Source organism: Lampetra fluviatilis, chromosome 12 (assembly GCF_964198595.1).
Source record: "Lampetra fluviatilis chromosome 12, kcLamFluv1.1, whole genome shotgun sequence".
Classification (NCBI taxonomy): domain Eukaryota; kingdom Metazoa; phylum Chordata; class Hyperoartia; order Petromyzontiformes; family Petromyzontidae; genus Lampetra; species Lampetra fluviatilis.
Window position 1 is genome coordinate 11,482,542 of NC_136286.1, and position 17,349 is coordinate 11,499,890.

The 17,349-nt window shown below is 42.9% G+C and overlaps 1 protein-coding gene across 2 annotated transcripts; it reads left to right on the plus strand.

The window, feature by feature from the left end:
* The first annotated feature begins 944 nt into the window (after positions 1–944).
* On the plus strand, positions 945–15,831 carry LOC144935181 (zinc finger and BTB domain-containing protein 39-like). 2 transcript variants are annotated; one of them, XR_013637273.1, is made up of 3 exons: positions 945–1,291; positions 9,153–11,145; positions 13,325–15,831. XR_013637273.1 is itself a non-coding variant. In XM_078861652.1 (2 exons), the coding sequence occupies exon 2, from the start codon at positions 9,217–9,219 to the stop codon at positions 11,044–11,046; it is 1,830 nt and encodes a 609-aa protein (XP_078717778.1). In that variant the 5' UTR covers positions 945–1,291; positions 9,153–9,216; the 3' UTR covers positions 11,047–15,831. The 2 variants fall into 2 exon arrangements, 1 of the variants encoding a protein (XP_078717778.1); XM_078861652.1 differs by having other exon boundaries at positions 9,153–15,831.
* Positions 15,832–17,349: the final 1,518 nt, after the last annotated feature.

A 17,349-nucleotide genomic window follows, 5' to 3' on the forward strand; every position in this document is an offset into this window, starting at 1 on the left:
TTGGCGATGTTGATGGTGGTGATGATGTTGATAGTGGTGTTGGTGATGATTTTGGTGGTGATGATGTTGATGGTGGTGATGATGTTGATGGTCGTGATGATGTTAATGGTGGTGACGATGTTGATGGTCGTGCTAGTGATGATTTTGGTGGTGATTTTGGTGATGTTGATGGTGGTGATGATGTTGATGGTAGTGCTGGTGCTGATTTTGTTGGTGGTGATGATGATGGTGGTGATGATGTTGATGGTGGTGATGATGGTGGTGATGTTGGTGGTGGTGATGTTGATGGTGGTGATGAAGGTGATGTTGGTGGTGATGTTTATGGTGATGAAGGTGATGTTGTTGGTGATGTTGGTGATGGTTGTTGATGATGGTGGTGGTGTTGTTGATGGTTGTTGATGATGTTGGTGATGAAGGTGATGTTGGTGATGGCTGTTGATGATGGTGGTGATGGTGATGTTGTTGGTGGTGTTGTTCATGTTGGTGATGGTTGTTGATGATGGTGTTGTTGATGTTGGTAATGGTTGTTGATGATGGTGGTGATGTTGGTGATGTTGGTAATGGTTGGTGATGTTGTTGCTGATGTTGGTGATGGTTGTTGATGATGGTGGTGATGTTGGTGGTGATGTTGACAGTGATGTTGATGGTGGTGGTGATGAAGGTGATGGTTGTTGTTGATGATGGTGGCGATGAAGGTGATGTTGGTGATGATGACGGTGGTGATGATGTTGATGTTGTTGTTGATGATGTTGTTAATGGTTGTTGATGTTGTTGTTGATGTTGGTTGTTGTTGATGGTTGTTGATGATGGTGGTGATGACGGTGGTGATGATGTTGTTGATGTTGTTGGTGATGTTGTTGGTGATGTTGATGATGATGTTGATGTTGTTGTTGATGTTATTGTTGATGTTGTTGGTGATGTTGTTGTTGTTGATGGTTGTTGATGTTGGTGGTGTCGCTATTGTCAATGTTGTTGCTGGTCACGCCCCCCACTAGAAGCCTAAGGAGCGCGCTCCCGGCATGCCGCGCGGCGCTTTGTCCGGGTCCCGCTACAGACTTCTCCTCCTGCCGCTCTCCTCGTCTCCCCCTCGACTCTGTCAACCCTCTCACCTCCTCCTCACCCTCCTGCTCACCCTCCTCACCTCCTCCTCACCCTCCTCACCTCCTCCTCACCCTCCTCACCTCCTCCTCACCCTCCTCCTCACCCTCCCCCAGCGTCTCCGTAGCTGAGAGGCGCTCCTCGACTGGGTCCCGGCGTGCGGGGGACGCGGCCAGCGTCGTGACGCCTCGCCGTGAGTTGCTCACAAACCCACGCAGCGACACGAGGCAACTGGCGACTCGAGTTGCAGGCGACTGGTGACACTAGTTGCAGTCAACTAGCGACTCGAGTTGCAGGCGACTGGCGACTCGAGTTGCAGTCGACTGGCGACACGAGTTGCAGGCGACAGGCGACTCGAGTCGCAGTCGACTGGTGACACGAGTTGCAGTCAACTAGTGGCACGAGTGGCAGGCGATTCGAGTTGCAGGCGACTGGTGACACGAGTTGCAGGCGACTGGCGACTCGAGTTGCAGGCGATTGGTGACACGAGTTGCAGGCGATTGGTGACACGAGTTGCAGTCGACTGGCGACACGAGTTGCAGTCAACTAGCGACACGAGTTGCAGGCGATTGGTGACACGAGTTGCAGTCAACCGGCGACACGAGTTGCAGTCAACTGGTGACACGAGTTGCAGGCGACTGGGGCCTCGATTTTCAGGCGACTGGCGACAAGTCGCCCTTAACTAGCGACACGAGTAAACCCTCAAGGTATCATCGCCACCACTCGTCCATTAACATCCACCCAGTGCCACTACCAACCCCTTAGCCGCCACATCCTGGCACTATTAAACATTCATTAGTGGCACTACTGACCACTTATTTTACCTCTAACTTGTGACATTTATCAGTGGCACTACTGACCACTTATTTTACCTCTAACTTGTGACATTTAATAGTGCCACTACTAACCACTTATTTTACCTCTAACTTGTGACATTTAATAGTGACACTACTAACCACTTATTTTACCTCTAACTTGTGGCATTTAATAGTGACACTACTAACCACTTATTTTACCTCTAACTTGTGACATTTAATAGTGGCACTACTAACCACTTATTTTACCTCTAACTTGTGACATTTACTAGTGCCACTACTAACCACTTATTTTACCTCTAACTTGTGACATTTAATAGTGGCACTACTAACCACTTATTTTACCTCTAACTTGTGACATTCATTAGTGCCACTACTAACCACTTATTTTACCTCTAACTTGTGACATTTATTAGTGACACTACTAACCACTTATTTTACCTCTAACTTGTGATATTTAATAGTGGCACTACTAAACACTTATTTTACCTCTAACTTGTGACATTTAATAGTGGCACTACTAACCACCTATTTTACCTCTAACTTGTGACATTTATTAGTGACACTACTAACCACTTATTTTACCTCTAACTTGTGACATTCATTAGTGCCACTACTAACCACGTATTTTACCTCTAACTTGTGACATTTATCAGTGGCACTACTAACCACTTATTTTACCTCTAACTTGTGACATTCATTAGTGCCACTACTAACCACCTATTTTACCTCTAACTTGTGACATTTATTAGTGACACTACTAACCACTTATTTTACCTCTAACTTGTGACATTCATTAGTGCCACTACTAACCACTTATTTTACCTCTAACTTGTGACATTTATTAGTGACACTACTAACCACTTATTTTACCTCTAACTTGTGACATTTATTAGTGACACTACTAACCACTTATTTTACCTCTAACTTGTGACATTTATTAGTGCCACTACTAACCACTTATTTTACCTCTAACTTGTGACATTTATCAGTGACACTACTAACCACTTATTTTACCTCTAACTTGTGATATTTAAAAGTGGCACTACTAACCACTTATTTTACCTCTAACTTGTGACATTTAATAGTGGCACTACTAACCACTTATTTTACCTCTAACTTGTGACATTTATTAGTGACACTACTAACCACTTATTTTACCTCTAACTTGTGACATTTATTAGTGCCACTACTAACCACTTATTTTACCTCTAACTTGTGACATTTATCAGTGACACTACTAACCACTTATTTTACCTCTAACTTGTGATATTTAAAAGTGGCACTACTAACCACTTATTTTACCTCTAACTTGTGACATTTAATAGTGGCACTACTAACCACTTATTTTACCTCTAACTTGTGACATTTATTAGTGCCACTACTGACCACTTATTTTACCTCTAACTTGTGACATTTATTAGTGACACTACTAACCACTTATTTTACCTCTAACTTGTGACATTTATTAGTGCCACTACTAACCACTTATTTTACCTCTAACTTGTGACATTTATCAGTGACACTACTAACCACTTATTTTACCTCTAACTTGTGATATTTAAAAGTGGCACTACTAACCACTTATTTTACCTCTAACTTGTGACATTTAATAGTGGCACTACTAACCACTTATTTTACCTCTAACTTGTGACATTTATTAGTGCCACTACTGACCACTTATTTTATCTCTAACTTGTGACATTTATTAGTGCCACTACTGACCACTTATTTTACCTCTAACTTGTGACATTTATTAGTGGCACTACTGACCACTTATTTTACCTCTAACTTGTGATATTTACTAGTGCCACTACTAACCACTTATTTTACCTCTAACTTGTGACATTTATTAGTGGCACTACTGACCACTTATTTTACCTCTAACTTGTGATACAACTTAACCATTTATTAGTGGCACCGATAAACATTTTTAACCTCCACCAAATGCAACGCCTAAACCCCCCAACTAATTCACCTTTGTTTAACCCACGACTTGTGTCACTATCGAAAGTTTATGCTTCACCTCTATGCATCACCCCTATTAAACATTAATGCCACCTTAATATCTAATAAGCACACAACAATTTCACCTCTACGTATTGACATTTCTAAACTGTTAACCTTTCGCTCGTTAACACTTCCAAACCATGAACATGTATCCTTGTTAGACCTTGGCTTAACTTTTTACTAGTGCCACCACTAAACCTTTATTGTACCTTTACCCTTACGTAACCCTTGCCTGTATTTACCTTCTAGCGCTTCAGTAAAAACTCATAATTCACCTTAACCCGACCACGTTATACTGAATCGCTGAGTGAAGACTGAATCACTGCTGACATCGTTATAGCAAACCACTACCTTAACACTCATAGCTTCTTTATTCACTGAAAACCACTAGCTTTGATTGAACCTTTAACCAGCACGCCTTTCCTTACACACCCTTCACTACGTCGTTTAACTATTGTCTAACTACTACAGTATTGACACAGTACAGTGCTTACTCCGAGGATTAGGATTGTACTTAGCGTCTAAATGCAACCTGCATTAAACGGCACGATGCACTCTATTAACCTTGCAATACACCCCGAGTCTGACTTTATTATGATATACACAACATTTAACCTGCAGTTTTTTTGTTTGGCATTGCAGTAAACACTTTACCAAACACGCTATTTCTCGCCAAGCTTATTTCAAAACAACAACTCTTATCAATTTTAATCAGGCCTTCGGTACATTCTATGTTTTAGCCATCAACTCAAATACACGTTGGCCGTAATTTATTTACAAAAAACTCAACACATTTGGCAATAACACTGTGCCATTAAAATGAGAATCGTACAGTGGTCGACGTTTCGAGTAATGGCCCTTCTTCATAGCACATTAAAACCAGGCAAGTGTTGTTGACGAAAGTTGAGTTCTTTTGTTAGTCGTGCTTTTGCACCACTGTCATTGCAGCAGCAGCAGCAGCATCACCGAATACTTTGTTTCATAAGTTTGCAGTGCCTTTCTTAAACCACAGATTTGTTAAACCACTGACCGGCATTATAGCACGGCCAGCAACATTGTCTCCTTATAAGCGCTCTCTTCACCGGGTCACTGCTGCCTTGTGTTCATTGTTGGGGACATTCACTCTACTGGAGCGCTACGTCTGTGTGGTTCCACCGTGCTGTTTGTATATTTTGTGTTTTTTGTTCTCGTGTCTCCGAGATGCCACTTCTAGCAGGGGGTAACAGAGACCACGCTCAGAGGAGGGGGTGAGAGGCTAGAGTGACACGGATGGAGGTGATGAGAAAAAATGGAAAAAAAATCAGCGGAGTGATGAGATGAAGAGGGGTGGGGGATGTGCAAATAACAAAATGATTTAGTTGTTGAACAGCATCACAGCTGCACCAGCTTTGTTGACACCTCGCAGATGTTGCTCGTTGTGTACGCGAAGAGCCCTTTTGTTAATCCACTGCTCGATGAGATCCTCCCCACACCTTTGCAGATCGTTGTTTGAGATGGGTGGTAAAGCGGGTTGGTACGGGATGGCGAAGGCGGGAAGTTTAGGTATCGGAGTAAATGAAGACATATACAGGTAGTCCTCTATTTACGATGGAGATGCGTTACGACGACCCCATCGTAAGTCAACAAATCTTAAGTCGAAGATGACCTAGCCTACCCAGGAGTCTTAAAGAATGGTGATAATTTAGCAAAACGGGTAGCCGGGTATCGGGTAGGGTACGGGTATCGGGTACCCGATTGCGACCTCTGATTTACAGTACCGTACTGTATAAACTATATAATGTATGTATTTAATAATTACAAAACTGTATTGCACAGTAAAATGTAAAGTAAAAAAACAAGGTAAATTCGTAGCCTACCTATATGAACTGCAATTTAATAGAAAGTGTTTTCAGGAAACAATCCTATCTGCTATAAAAAAATCTTTTAACATGCATTTTGTTGTATCGCCATCGTAAGATCGAAATATCGTAAGTCGGACCATCGTAACTAGGGGACTATCTGTAGCTGTTCGGCCCTCTCCTGTCCAGTACGTTGGCCCGCAATGCCATGGCAACCCGTTTGTGCATTCTGGTAGCCCATCTCAGCAAGCCCTGTCCAGACTAAATTCTGCTTAGCTTCTGAGATGTGATGAGATCAGGCACATTCTGATGACTCGTCACTCGTTAATATTACTGAGAGGTATGGCCCCATACATGATGTATTGTCCAGTTATCAAGGTAAGCTCATGCAATGTTATGCAATCGGGTACCAAATGGTTTGGGTCCCAGAGTATTCAACGCAATGCTCCTATTGGTATCGATGAGTGGTGGCTGCCCTGTGAACTCTGCAGCACGAGTTCGATACCCAGCCATGGCCAACATCAGTGATGACTGACATCCAAACCGCTCCATTCCCCCCTCCTTTCACCAACCGCTTTGACCAGCGTAGTGAAGTATGGTCAAGCGACCTCCATAATTGACACTGTCGGTGTGGGGATGTATTCATCCAGCAGAGAATGGACAACAACAACGACTTCAAATTATTAAGGTGGCATTTGTATCACTTTCATCAACTGCACAGTACTTATCAGACAGGAGAAACGAGAAGGTATGAGAATAGGCTGGGGATGAGAGTAAAGTGAGATGTATGGCTGATGTTGGTTCGGAGTTGAGGTTGTTTTTTTGTTGTTGATGGAGATGTTAGAGTGAAATGGAAAGGCTTGTGGCCTCGGCTGCACTACGTCAAGCATGCCCAAGTGGAATTCCCCAATTCTTGCCAACACGAGGAGGTGGGGGAGGGGGTAACTATAACAATAAACACTAATGAGTGGTCCCTCTCACCGTGGGGAGGCCTTCATCCAGCGGTAGATTTGGCCGGAAGGTGCGTACATGTACACTGTATATACATGTTCTGAGTCTAAGGCAGTGTTCCTCATTGCAAGGCCTGCCGGGCCACTGGCAGCCAGAGGTCGCAACCGGGTACCCGATACCCGTACCCTACCCGATACCCGGCTATCCGTACCCGGCCGGGTACGGGTACCCATTTGCGACCCTGGTGCGGCCGGGTACGGGTAAGGAATCAAGACCCGTTTGCGACCTCTGTTGGCAGCCCTCTGGTGACCTTTAGTGTGGCCCCAGACAATACACAAATTCATGACCACAAATTCTGACCCCCCCTCCCATCATCGTGCTGCTGTCAAACCCTCATTGGTTTCAAGCGTGTGGAGGTCCGCACACACTGATGATGTCTTATCGGACGAAAGTGGCCCCCCCTGTGTAATGAGTGAAGAACGCTGGTATAAGGGGTGAAATGAAGACCCTTTTGCGTGCACGAGTGGCTGTTGATTAATAAATAATACTTCTCGAGGCTGCATAACAAGCATCGTTTAATCCAGTGTCCATGTCTGTTCTCTGGTACCTGCTGAACTGTAGTTTTATATGTTTAGTTACAGATATTGTGTTGTGTTAGCAGAGTTGATTTACGGTATAGTTACTGTGTTAATGTCTGGGTTTATTTGCCGCGTACAATTTCATGTAAAATTATATATTTGCCACGGATTTTTGAGGACGCGTGTCCCTGATTTTGATTGCGTTCAACTAATCTATTTTACTGACCACAATAGTCCTTTCGAATTGGGCTTTTGAAATTTTTTATGGCATTAAAAAAAAACTAGTTTTATGCGAACAGGTTTTTGGGAGAGAAAAAAATGGCAGCATGTAATTCACCAAAAAACTTCATGGTGTTTGAAATATGCAGCAGCAATGTGGTTCTGAAAGCTTCGTCGTCATGGAAGCCACGGATATAGATTTATAAATTACTATGCAACTGACAAACACTTGGCCGAGGCCGCTCAATAACAGCAATTGTTCTGTACAACTCTGGGTAAATGTAGAATCATTATTTCGCGGCACTAAGCTGCTGGTAGAACATTGCGATTAAGCTGTGATAAATAAAATGTGGAAAAATGGGATTGTCAACATGAAACGCTTCTATTTGCAATTTCCTAAGTATTCTATAATTTAAACTCTAGTTGGTTAATGGTTAATTTTTTCCCGAGGGACCTTTAGCCCAGTTATTGAGATAGTGAATTGTTTACACTACGACAGATACATGGACTGTGGTACCAACGTGACCTCCAAAGCTCTGCCATCATTTATGCAAGACAATTTAATATCTTAATCTCTAAATTGGCATAAAAAGGAATTTAGTTGGTATGCCGTGTGAACTATTCAAAGATATTTGGTGTATGATTGACCAGTCTGTACCATTTGAAGCCAACCAGATAAACTGAAAGTCTAAAAGTAGACTTATTTTTTCAAGGTATATGTTAAAATTACAATACGAACATGAATTTGAAACCTTAAAATTAGGAGCAATTCCAGAGAGTAACTTTATAAGCTAAAGCCTGAATTATAAAAAAAACTCGATACAATTAGTGATTGTCCTTGTATTTCATTAACGTATTGTACATATTTCCACATCTTTACGTGGAAATCAAAGCATAGCAGTGTACCGTAACTATTCCATGTGGACTGCCTCTCAGTCCGTGTTTGTCATTCCTTGATTGCGCCATTAATTTAAATTGTCGTTTGTCCCAATACTGTGGTATATATCCCCGCATTTAGTGTGTATCCAAACATAATGCACGCTGACATCGCCAGGCATTTTAACAATAACAACATCTTGAGTGGTGAATGGCTGTCCACATTGCATTGTGCTGATGCCGGTGCCATTATCTAAAATGAAATGTCCGCAAGTCAATTGCGTTTTTGTTAATACTTTACCTTATCTATACGCCACTTCCAATTAAAGCAAAATACCTTACCAGTTAGCTACATTCATGTCAAATTTATTCCATCTAAATTTTACAGAGCTGCAGTGGGCGAAACAAAGCATTAGGAACATTTGGAATGACCGTGCAGAAAATGTTGGAATTTCTAACTCTAAAACCATTCTCAGAGAGTGCTTAATGCTGTAGCATGCATGTTTTGGTACCAGGTTATCCTCTTTTTTCTTCCTGGCTTGCTTAGTACCTATTTGGAGATGAAAAGTTAATTTTGCACTGTCTACAAATTATTAATGTAAATCGATAATAGCTATGGATCCACGTATAGTTATTTCACACGAGTAATTATACGTCACACTCTTCGTTGTTTGAGTCGCACGCGTTAATAAGTACGCGTCGCCGCATACGGATCCTGTCGCGCGTGACTTGCAATTTTACTCACCGGGGGTCCGTCTCTCTTTCAGAGAGACGCCGTTTTGCTGCTCCTCCTCCACGGCCGCATTGAGGACGCTGCGGGGGACGACGAACATGGCCGACGATCCGGTAGGAGAGGAGCTCAGCTTGGTGAATGACAACCACCTGCCGGACCTCCTGCGTGAGCTGTGCGAGCTGCGCGAGAAGGGCTCCTTCTGCGACGTCGTCGTGGAGGTGCAGAGCCGGCGCTACCTGGCCCACAAGGCCGTGCTGAGCAGCACCTGCAGGTACTTCCGGAGCCTCTTCCTCGACGTGCCGTGCAGCTCCATGGGGCCCTTCGTCATCGACTTCCTGACCATAAAGCTCTTTCACCAGATTCTGGAGTTCGTCTACAAGGGGCACATCAAAGCCGACAAGGTGGAGATTCGTGACTTGTACAAAGCGGCCAAGGACCTCGGACTTGACTGCTTGGAGGAGATCTGCCAGCGCATCGTGCCATTGGAGTACCTCGAGGAGTGTTCAGACAGCGAGTCGGAGATCTCGCAATCTCTTAGCGACGCGGGCGCGCAGATGTCGGCCTCGGCCGATGGGTGCGTTGAAGGCGGAGCGGCAATTTCTGCTGAAAACCTTAACGACGTTGACGGTGGAGGTAAAACGAACCCTAAGCACAAAGCCGAAAACTGTGTCACCAAAAATAAGGGAGAGAAGAGTCGTCAAAGTAATGATGCCAGGAGCTCTGACAGTGTCCAGAGCCATCCCTGCAATGGCAACAAACCGCAAAAAAGTGTGAAGGCTGGAAAAAATTCAGAGCAAGAATTTTGCATCTCCAATGTGGAGAGCATGTCGCGCCGTGCAGGAGAGCGAGCTGTCGCAGAGTCATCGCCAGATAAACACGACGCTGCTCAAAGGAGAGGAGATTTCAATTATACTCCCGTTGGCATTTGCGAAGTTAAGATGGAGCCTCTGGACGAAGAGGCGTTTATATTGCCTTCACACAAGGAATCGCGCTTGAGTCACGTCGGACTGAAGGCAAACGACAGCGAAAATGAGATGGTCCAATCCTCCGATGTAAAACACAGAGACCCCAACTCGCCCATGCTTGGCATAGATGGCAGTAGGCACATGGAGGTAATCCACGCCATGCAGAGTTATCCGATGGTGGCTGCCGACAGCAAGCTGCGTAACCAGCTGCACGTGAACGACTTTGCGCCGCGGTTGCCGGTGGGTGCCACCGACTCGTTTGTATTGTGCCAAGTGTGCGGTGAATTCGTTCAGGAGATGGGTCTGAAGGATCACGCGGCCGTGCACCTCGACCTGGCGACCATGGAGTGCAAGGTGTGTGGCGTCGCCTTTGGCTCGTTCGGCGAGGCCGTGGAGCACGTGCTCCTGCACACGGGCATCACCGCCTCGCCCTGCGAGGGCTGCGGCGAGGTTTTCCTTTCCAAGGACAGCCTCTCGCTGCACGTGAGGGACTGCGGCAAAGGCGAGTCCAAGGACCACCTGGACGACTTCCAGATGGACGAGTCGGAGGGGCTCGACGGCGGTCCGCCGGAAAGGGTGTTCTGCCAGGTGTGCGGCGTCTCCCTGCCCAGGAAGTTCCTCGCCGTTCGCAAGCACGCCAAGTGCCATGTGGACAGCGAGAAGCGGGAGTGCAGGGTGTGCGGCCGCAAGTGCAACTATCTGAGCAACGTCATCAAGCACACGCTCATCCACATCGGCGTTTGCCTCTTCACGTGCGACATCTGCGGCAAGAAGTTCCTCAACAGGAACAATCTGATGGCCCACCGGCGCAGGGTGTGCCTGAACTCGCGGTGCTACCTGTCGGAGGGCGCCTGGCAGCACATGGTGGACGAGAACCACCCGCTGGGGGAGCTCGATCTCTCGCACTCGTCGGCGACGGCCGACGGGCCGGAGGAGGTGCTCGGCACAGACGTGTCCGAGTAGCGACGTCGCGGGGAGGGGAAACAAATCGACCGTGAAACCCCTTTCGTCCCTCCATCGCTGCCTCTATCCTGCTCTGACAACCTTTCGTCAGCCGCGCCGGTATTATTTAACAACAACAAAAACCCAACGGGAGTGATTTGTAGTTATTGAAACACAAGCGTGTGAATTTCAATATTTGTAGTGTTTGGCATTTGTTGTGGTTTTTTAAGTATTTATTTGATTTGCAATCAGATAGCCCGGCGCAAGGTCAATGTTTCGTGTGATTTATAGTTTTACGCAATACGCTCTTGAAGATCCTCCCACATGTTACCTTGTTTATTGTTTGTGAAATTTGGTTTTTAAAAGTTACATGTGATCGTGCTGAAATGGCAAGTTCAAGTGATTGTGGACATGTAAAATGTTCACCGCTTCTCATCACTGTAGTTAAACAATACGTTTTTTTTTATAACAGGCGCTACGTTCCTAATAGATAAAACATATTTTGAATAAAGTATTTTATTTAAAGTACAAAAAACACAATGAAAAAGTAGAGTTTGTTATTAAATATGCCAGCTTAAGATAGTGTTTTATATATTTTGGATTATAAACTTGAATGATAATGTTAAGCCTTCCTTGGTTACAAACAATGTCCAGTTTACAGAAACATGTGAGGTCTGTTATTTAATACAAATTTCTCCGCTGTTCATGAGGCCAGCAGAATTCAACCTCTTGTACACAGGAAGACATTCAACATTTTAATTTTCACAGAATACTTGTTTTTTTCTGAATGACACCTGTCATTGCTAAAAAGCAGTTGATATTGTTAAGCAATTAAAATGCATTACATCAGCAGCTCACTTGCTAACAACTGCATCACATCGCTGTCTGTGCTCTGCGATTTGTATAATTGAAGAAAGTTTAAAAATGCCTAATGGGCTTGTATGTTAATGCGTGGTAAAAAAATAGACTACCAATTGAAGTGTTTTGCTAATCATGTGTGCGGGATGTCCATAAAAGTATTGTTATGTACATTATTAAACAATAACACATTCGGCGGCAGTTTGCACGAGGCCGATAAAAACGTAAGCGCGGTGTCACAACCGGACTTAAAATGTTAAAAGTGGTTGGTTGATGTGTCACTGGGTGAGTCTAGAAGCAGCGGTTCTCAACCGGAGGTATGCGGAGCCCCTCCCTAGGGGTGGAGGGGGGGCGGTACGTGCGAGGTGATTTATAAATGTGTGAAATTATATCGCGAGAGTCATCGGTGAATAATCACGTATGAATCTGCCAATATAAAATAACTACGATGACATTAAAATCCTCGTGGTAACCGAGAACGACATCAAAGATCTCTTTCTCAGCTCGTCGATCGTACGCAATGTGGAGTTTACAAGAGTCGCCGGCGAGTGCGAACAAATCATGTCACTCGCGTGCAGGAGGGCGTCCGTCGAATTGTTTTTATTCCGCTTGCATTTACTCGCCTGTTAGGATACTTTTTCAAAAATGGACAATTGGTTAAAATGTCGATGTTCATTCTACATTTATTTCTCAGAACCTTATTGGGTCAGGCAAGGGGGTTATCGGGTGAAACTGAATTCAACAAGTAGTTGGCCAAAACAGGTTGAAAGTCACTGCTCGAGAGCAGGTTTTAAGATTCTGACATTTAAGTCGCCCAAACAAAATCTAGGAACCCAAATGGAGCAAAATAACATAACACTTCAAAACAACAATAGTCAAAGGCCTCACAAAAAAAAAAACTTTCAGATAGGTGACCTAATGCTTAACATTTTTTATAAGAAGATATCCAACACGAAGAGCATGGTATGCTCAAAGCGGAAGGTTTTGTTTCCGCTGGTTAGCTTGCCGCTCATTACCCGTATACACAGAGTCCCGTACGCATATATATTTTTTTCCAGTGTCGCACAAAGGGTATATATATTTTCCCCCCTTACAATAGCACATTTATAGAGTGCGCTTTATATAACAGCAGCACACGAGGAGAGCGATTTTCCCTTACATTACACAATGGGAGTGTTTCTCCTTTCGTTATACGGACTGTTTCTCCCAATTCCACAATCTGGACTGTTTTTGTTTTCGTTCCGCACAGTCGGAGAGTATAGATTTATTTTGTCGTGGCAGGGGTCGTGTCCCCCCCCCCCCATGCCGCACCACCACCACCTCATCACTTTTACACAGTTACACATTTAACAGAGACTGACAGCTCACCCGAGATGAGTCTTCGTTTCACACGAGTGCCTAGCCCTTGTCCACCCCCCCCCTTTTCCTTTTCTCTGCACAGTGTCAACTTGCACGCTCTTTTCAAACCTGGACTCAATATATTGGACCCGCTTGGGCTCCGCCTGATAAGTTTCGTCCACCACACGTGGACTCTCATTGGTGCCCTGCCTCCGGACTACTGAAAAGGATCAAATATATTCGTGTTCCTTTCTTATACCACCGTACATACAATTTGTATTTACTGACTTGCAAGCTTTAAATGTAAGTCAGACCTTCTGTCTGACTTGGCCTTGTTCAGCCCTTGCTTGACAAGATGCCCACAATGCTATCGGCCCACGTTGTAATATTTTTCCTTCTTACCACTGCGCGCTTCGTCACCCAAGCGTAATGTGAACGGATTGTTAATACCCAATCTTACATTGAAAAACACACGTCACCCTCCTGCCCTCTGGAAGGAAGATTGGGTAATTCATCCCTTCTTTTTTGCCATTCCATTTCCCCATGTTGACTCTAAATTAGGTGTTTCTATGACTTGCACTTCCCACTTTTGGAATTATGTACAGGTTAAATCACTGTCAGTAGGTCATAAAATCCAATAAGATTTTGTGCCCAGCAATCAATTGTATTTGAGAAGCTTACCTCATTTTACACACGTTTCGTCACAGACATAAGCAACGTTGCCAACATTTCGAGAATGCAGTTCTCAATCATGATGTCTAAATATAATGTGTTAACAATGATAATGCATAATGATATATATATCGCGTTCATGGAAATTACATCTCACGATTGATGAGGAACTTCCGTGAAAGGCAGCCAGGCGTTTATCAGACGTCAACAATTTCCCAAGGTCTGCAGTACTCTACATAGTAGGTTGTTGGGTGATATCTTTACGGACGCCTTGTATGTAGTGGGTTTATTATTATTTTTAAATATTGATATGAATGTTGAATTCGTTGCGAGAGTAAAATAGTGCTGCAATACACGTTGAAAAAAAAACATTTAACGTGGTTACATTTTTTTTTTAAGTTAGAAACATGAAGGTACCTTTCCTGCCTTTCAAATAGCTGGTGAGCTTGACCCTGGTTAACTTTGGATGTTACTGGGTGCATTCATGTTGGAGGCAAATGGACTTTAAATATGAATTCAAATTATTGTATACTGTATCTCAAAAGCAGTAGTTACATGTCAACAAAAGCAGGACATTTGGCATGTTTAATGCGTTGCGCTTTACCTAAGGTTTAGTTGCTATATAGAGTAGTGGTGGCCAGTACACCAAGCGTTGTGATCCGTTTTGGTGGATCTCAACGGGTTCTCCGATCCACCAGAGCTACGACCATCATCCAGATTTAACCCTGTGATGTACAAATACCAAAAAAACATCTATTTGGTAGAATTTATTTTTTTAATGGATGAAGTTTCAGGGATTTTTATTTTGCCATTGGACGTGATAGAAGAATATCTATGGGACCCCTATTACAAGTATCAAAATATTGAATAATAAAGACGGTCCTATAGATATAACTGCTAATCTCGAGCTATTAAGGCAATCGGCGTTTGCATTGTCCGGATACTGTTCGCCTTTTCGTGGCCTGTGGCCTAGCACTGGTGAGAACAAAGTGATGCTCTGTGGTTCTTTCGGTAAAGTCACGTCGGTATAAAATAACTTAAATTAAATCACGACGTTTCGGCCGCAACACAAGCGTCCGTCATCAGGTGGGACAACCACAGCAAGAAATGAACGCAATTGTCCCACCTGATGTTTCTTGCTGTGGTTGTTACACCTGATGACGGATGCTTGTGTTGCGCCCGAAACGTCGTGATTTAATTTGATACCTTACATGACTTTACCGAAAGAACCAAAGAGTATGGATCCCTGCAGTCACGAAAACTTCAAATCAACAAAGCTATGTTAGGGGGCTGTCTCTGGTGTAGGCCAATCAGGTAATGCATACATTCATTGTCAAAGTATATTGGTTTCCATTTTTACCACAAGGTATATGCGGTAAATGCAGACTTAATGCCTTGTATTAGGTTTCTATTTGATGTTTAAACAATTTTACAGACGTATGTATGCCAGAAAGGGTAAAACCTTATATTATGATTAATTAATATAGTAACAAACATGTTTGTCGCTTATGTTAGTGTTCTTATTTGTCCTGAGATCCGCGTATTGACCACCGTTGCCGTAGAGAAAGTATATTTAACTTGCAGTTGATAGTATTAGGGCAGGGCAATAATTTATTGAGTTGTCGTTTTGTTGATATCCCAATGCATGTGTGTCGAAGTCAAGGTGTTGATGCTATTTTATGTTGGCACCCTGATGTTTGAACGAGAGAACCCGGTCATACACTGAAACGTGCATCGGCATGGCATACAAAATGGCATTCAAACGAAAATTTTAAGTCTGATGTCTGATATATGGTATTATCTTGTCGACTTAACATGCCTATCGTGAAACTTAACTTTTTCCGCGTCTCGTTTCATAACAAAAACCCCAAGGGCTACCATTGTTTGGAATTGTGGCTGTCTTTATTTAACTCCTAGAATTAATTCCCAATTGCTCCCAATAAAGATTACTACAACAATTTACTGGTGTATGCAGTCAGCTGACACTTGCCTGAAGTCTGGGAAGAGTTCGTGTATGCTTTTTCGATACTTGGTAAGCTAATTTGTGGCTGAAAAATGCTTCAAAAAGGTATCCGTATTTCAGTCATGTTGATTTATTTTTAAAAGATGAGCCCATTCAAATAAAAATATGTAATTTGGTATGAGGCCACGAACAAATAAAACGTTTTTTTGTTAGTGTAATCTATGCAATAGATTACTGGCCTCAAATACCGAATAACACTACACTGGGTAGTGTTATTTTCTGATTGCTTATGCCTCAAAAGGACAGAAAAATGGCTTATTCCCCATAAAATTTGCTTTTGTGACCAGGACACAAACGCAAAGTTCATAATCCACCCCATTAATAACACTAACAAAACAAATTGTTCCTGGGTAGTGTTATTTCCTAATTCCTTATGCCTCAAAAGTACAGAAAATGGCTATTCCCCCACAAACTTTTTTGACCAGGACGGTGATATTTAGAAATTTACCTATTTTTAATGAGAAAACGTGTGCATGTGACATTCCTTCCCATATAGTCCTGTTCACAAAAGCAAAGTTTGTGGGGAATAATAGCCATTTTCTATACTTGATGCATAAGCAATTAGAAAATAACTTGTTTTTTTTCGATTTAAAGCTTTCGTGACTGCAGGGATTCATCTTGGTTCTTTCGGTAGTCACGTAGAAGGGAAGTAAAATAAAATTTATTTTGTTTTATTTTTATTATTTTATTACTTCCCTTCTACGTGACTTTACCGAAAGAACCGAGATTATTTTTTGTTATTCGTTGGATTGGCACGTCATGAACACTTTGCAGGGCATTTAAATTATATACCTTTACTGTGAAGTGATTTTAAACGTAATTCTATGATCCCATCTCTAATCTTATCTGATAAAGGATGGTCACTGCTGACGGTGAACAATTTCCTTTCCCCACGATATGATTCTAATAACACAATTGTAATAACCGTGCACCTCTGCGAACAAGAAGCGACACGTGTTACCACTCGGTAACTGGATGGCACCCCAAGTACAAAAAAAACTACTTGGCTGTCGGGTAGTGGCGGGTTTAACGACACATCTATATTTACACGATCCAACAACAAAAAAACTATACTGGACACAACAAAAAGATTGAAGAAAACTTTTTCAACTAATTTTCTAACTCAAAGTGAACGTTTAAAAAGTTTTAAACATTCTCTCTCCGCCATAGAAAGTAGCCAATTTTAGCCGCGCTTTAGAATCGACTTGGGAATTTAGTCGATGTTAATGTTAAGCGCGGGGTGTTTTAGTCATCAATATCGGGAGTTTTCATCTTCTTGGTTCTTTCGGTAAAGTCACGTAGAATGGAATAAAAAAATATATATTATTTTATTATTTCCATTCTACGTGACTTTACCGAAAGAACCAAGAAGATGAATCCCTGCAGTCACGAAAGCTTAAAATCGAAAAAAATCGGGAGTTTTGTCGTTTCAG

Bases quoted from the DNA above. Each gene is read 5' to 3' on its own strand.
- LOC144935181 (XM_078861652.1), top strand. From the start codon at position 9,217: ATGGCCGACGATCCGGTAGGAGAGGAGCTCAGCTTGGTGAATGACAAC.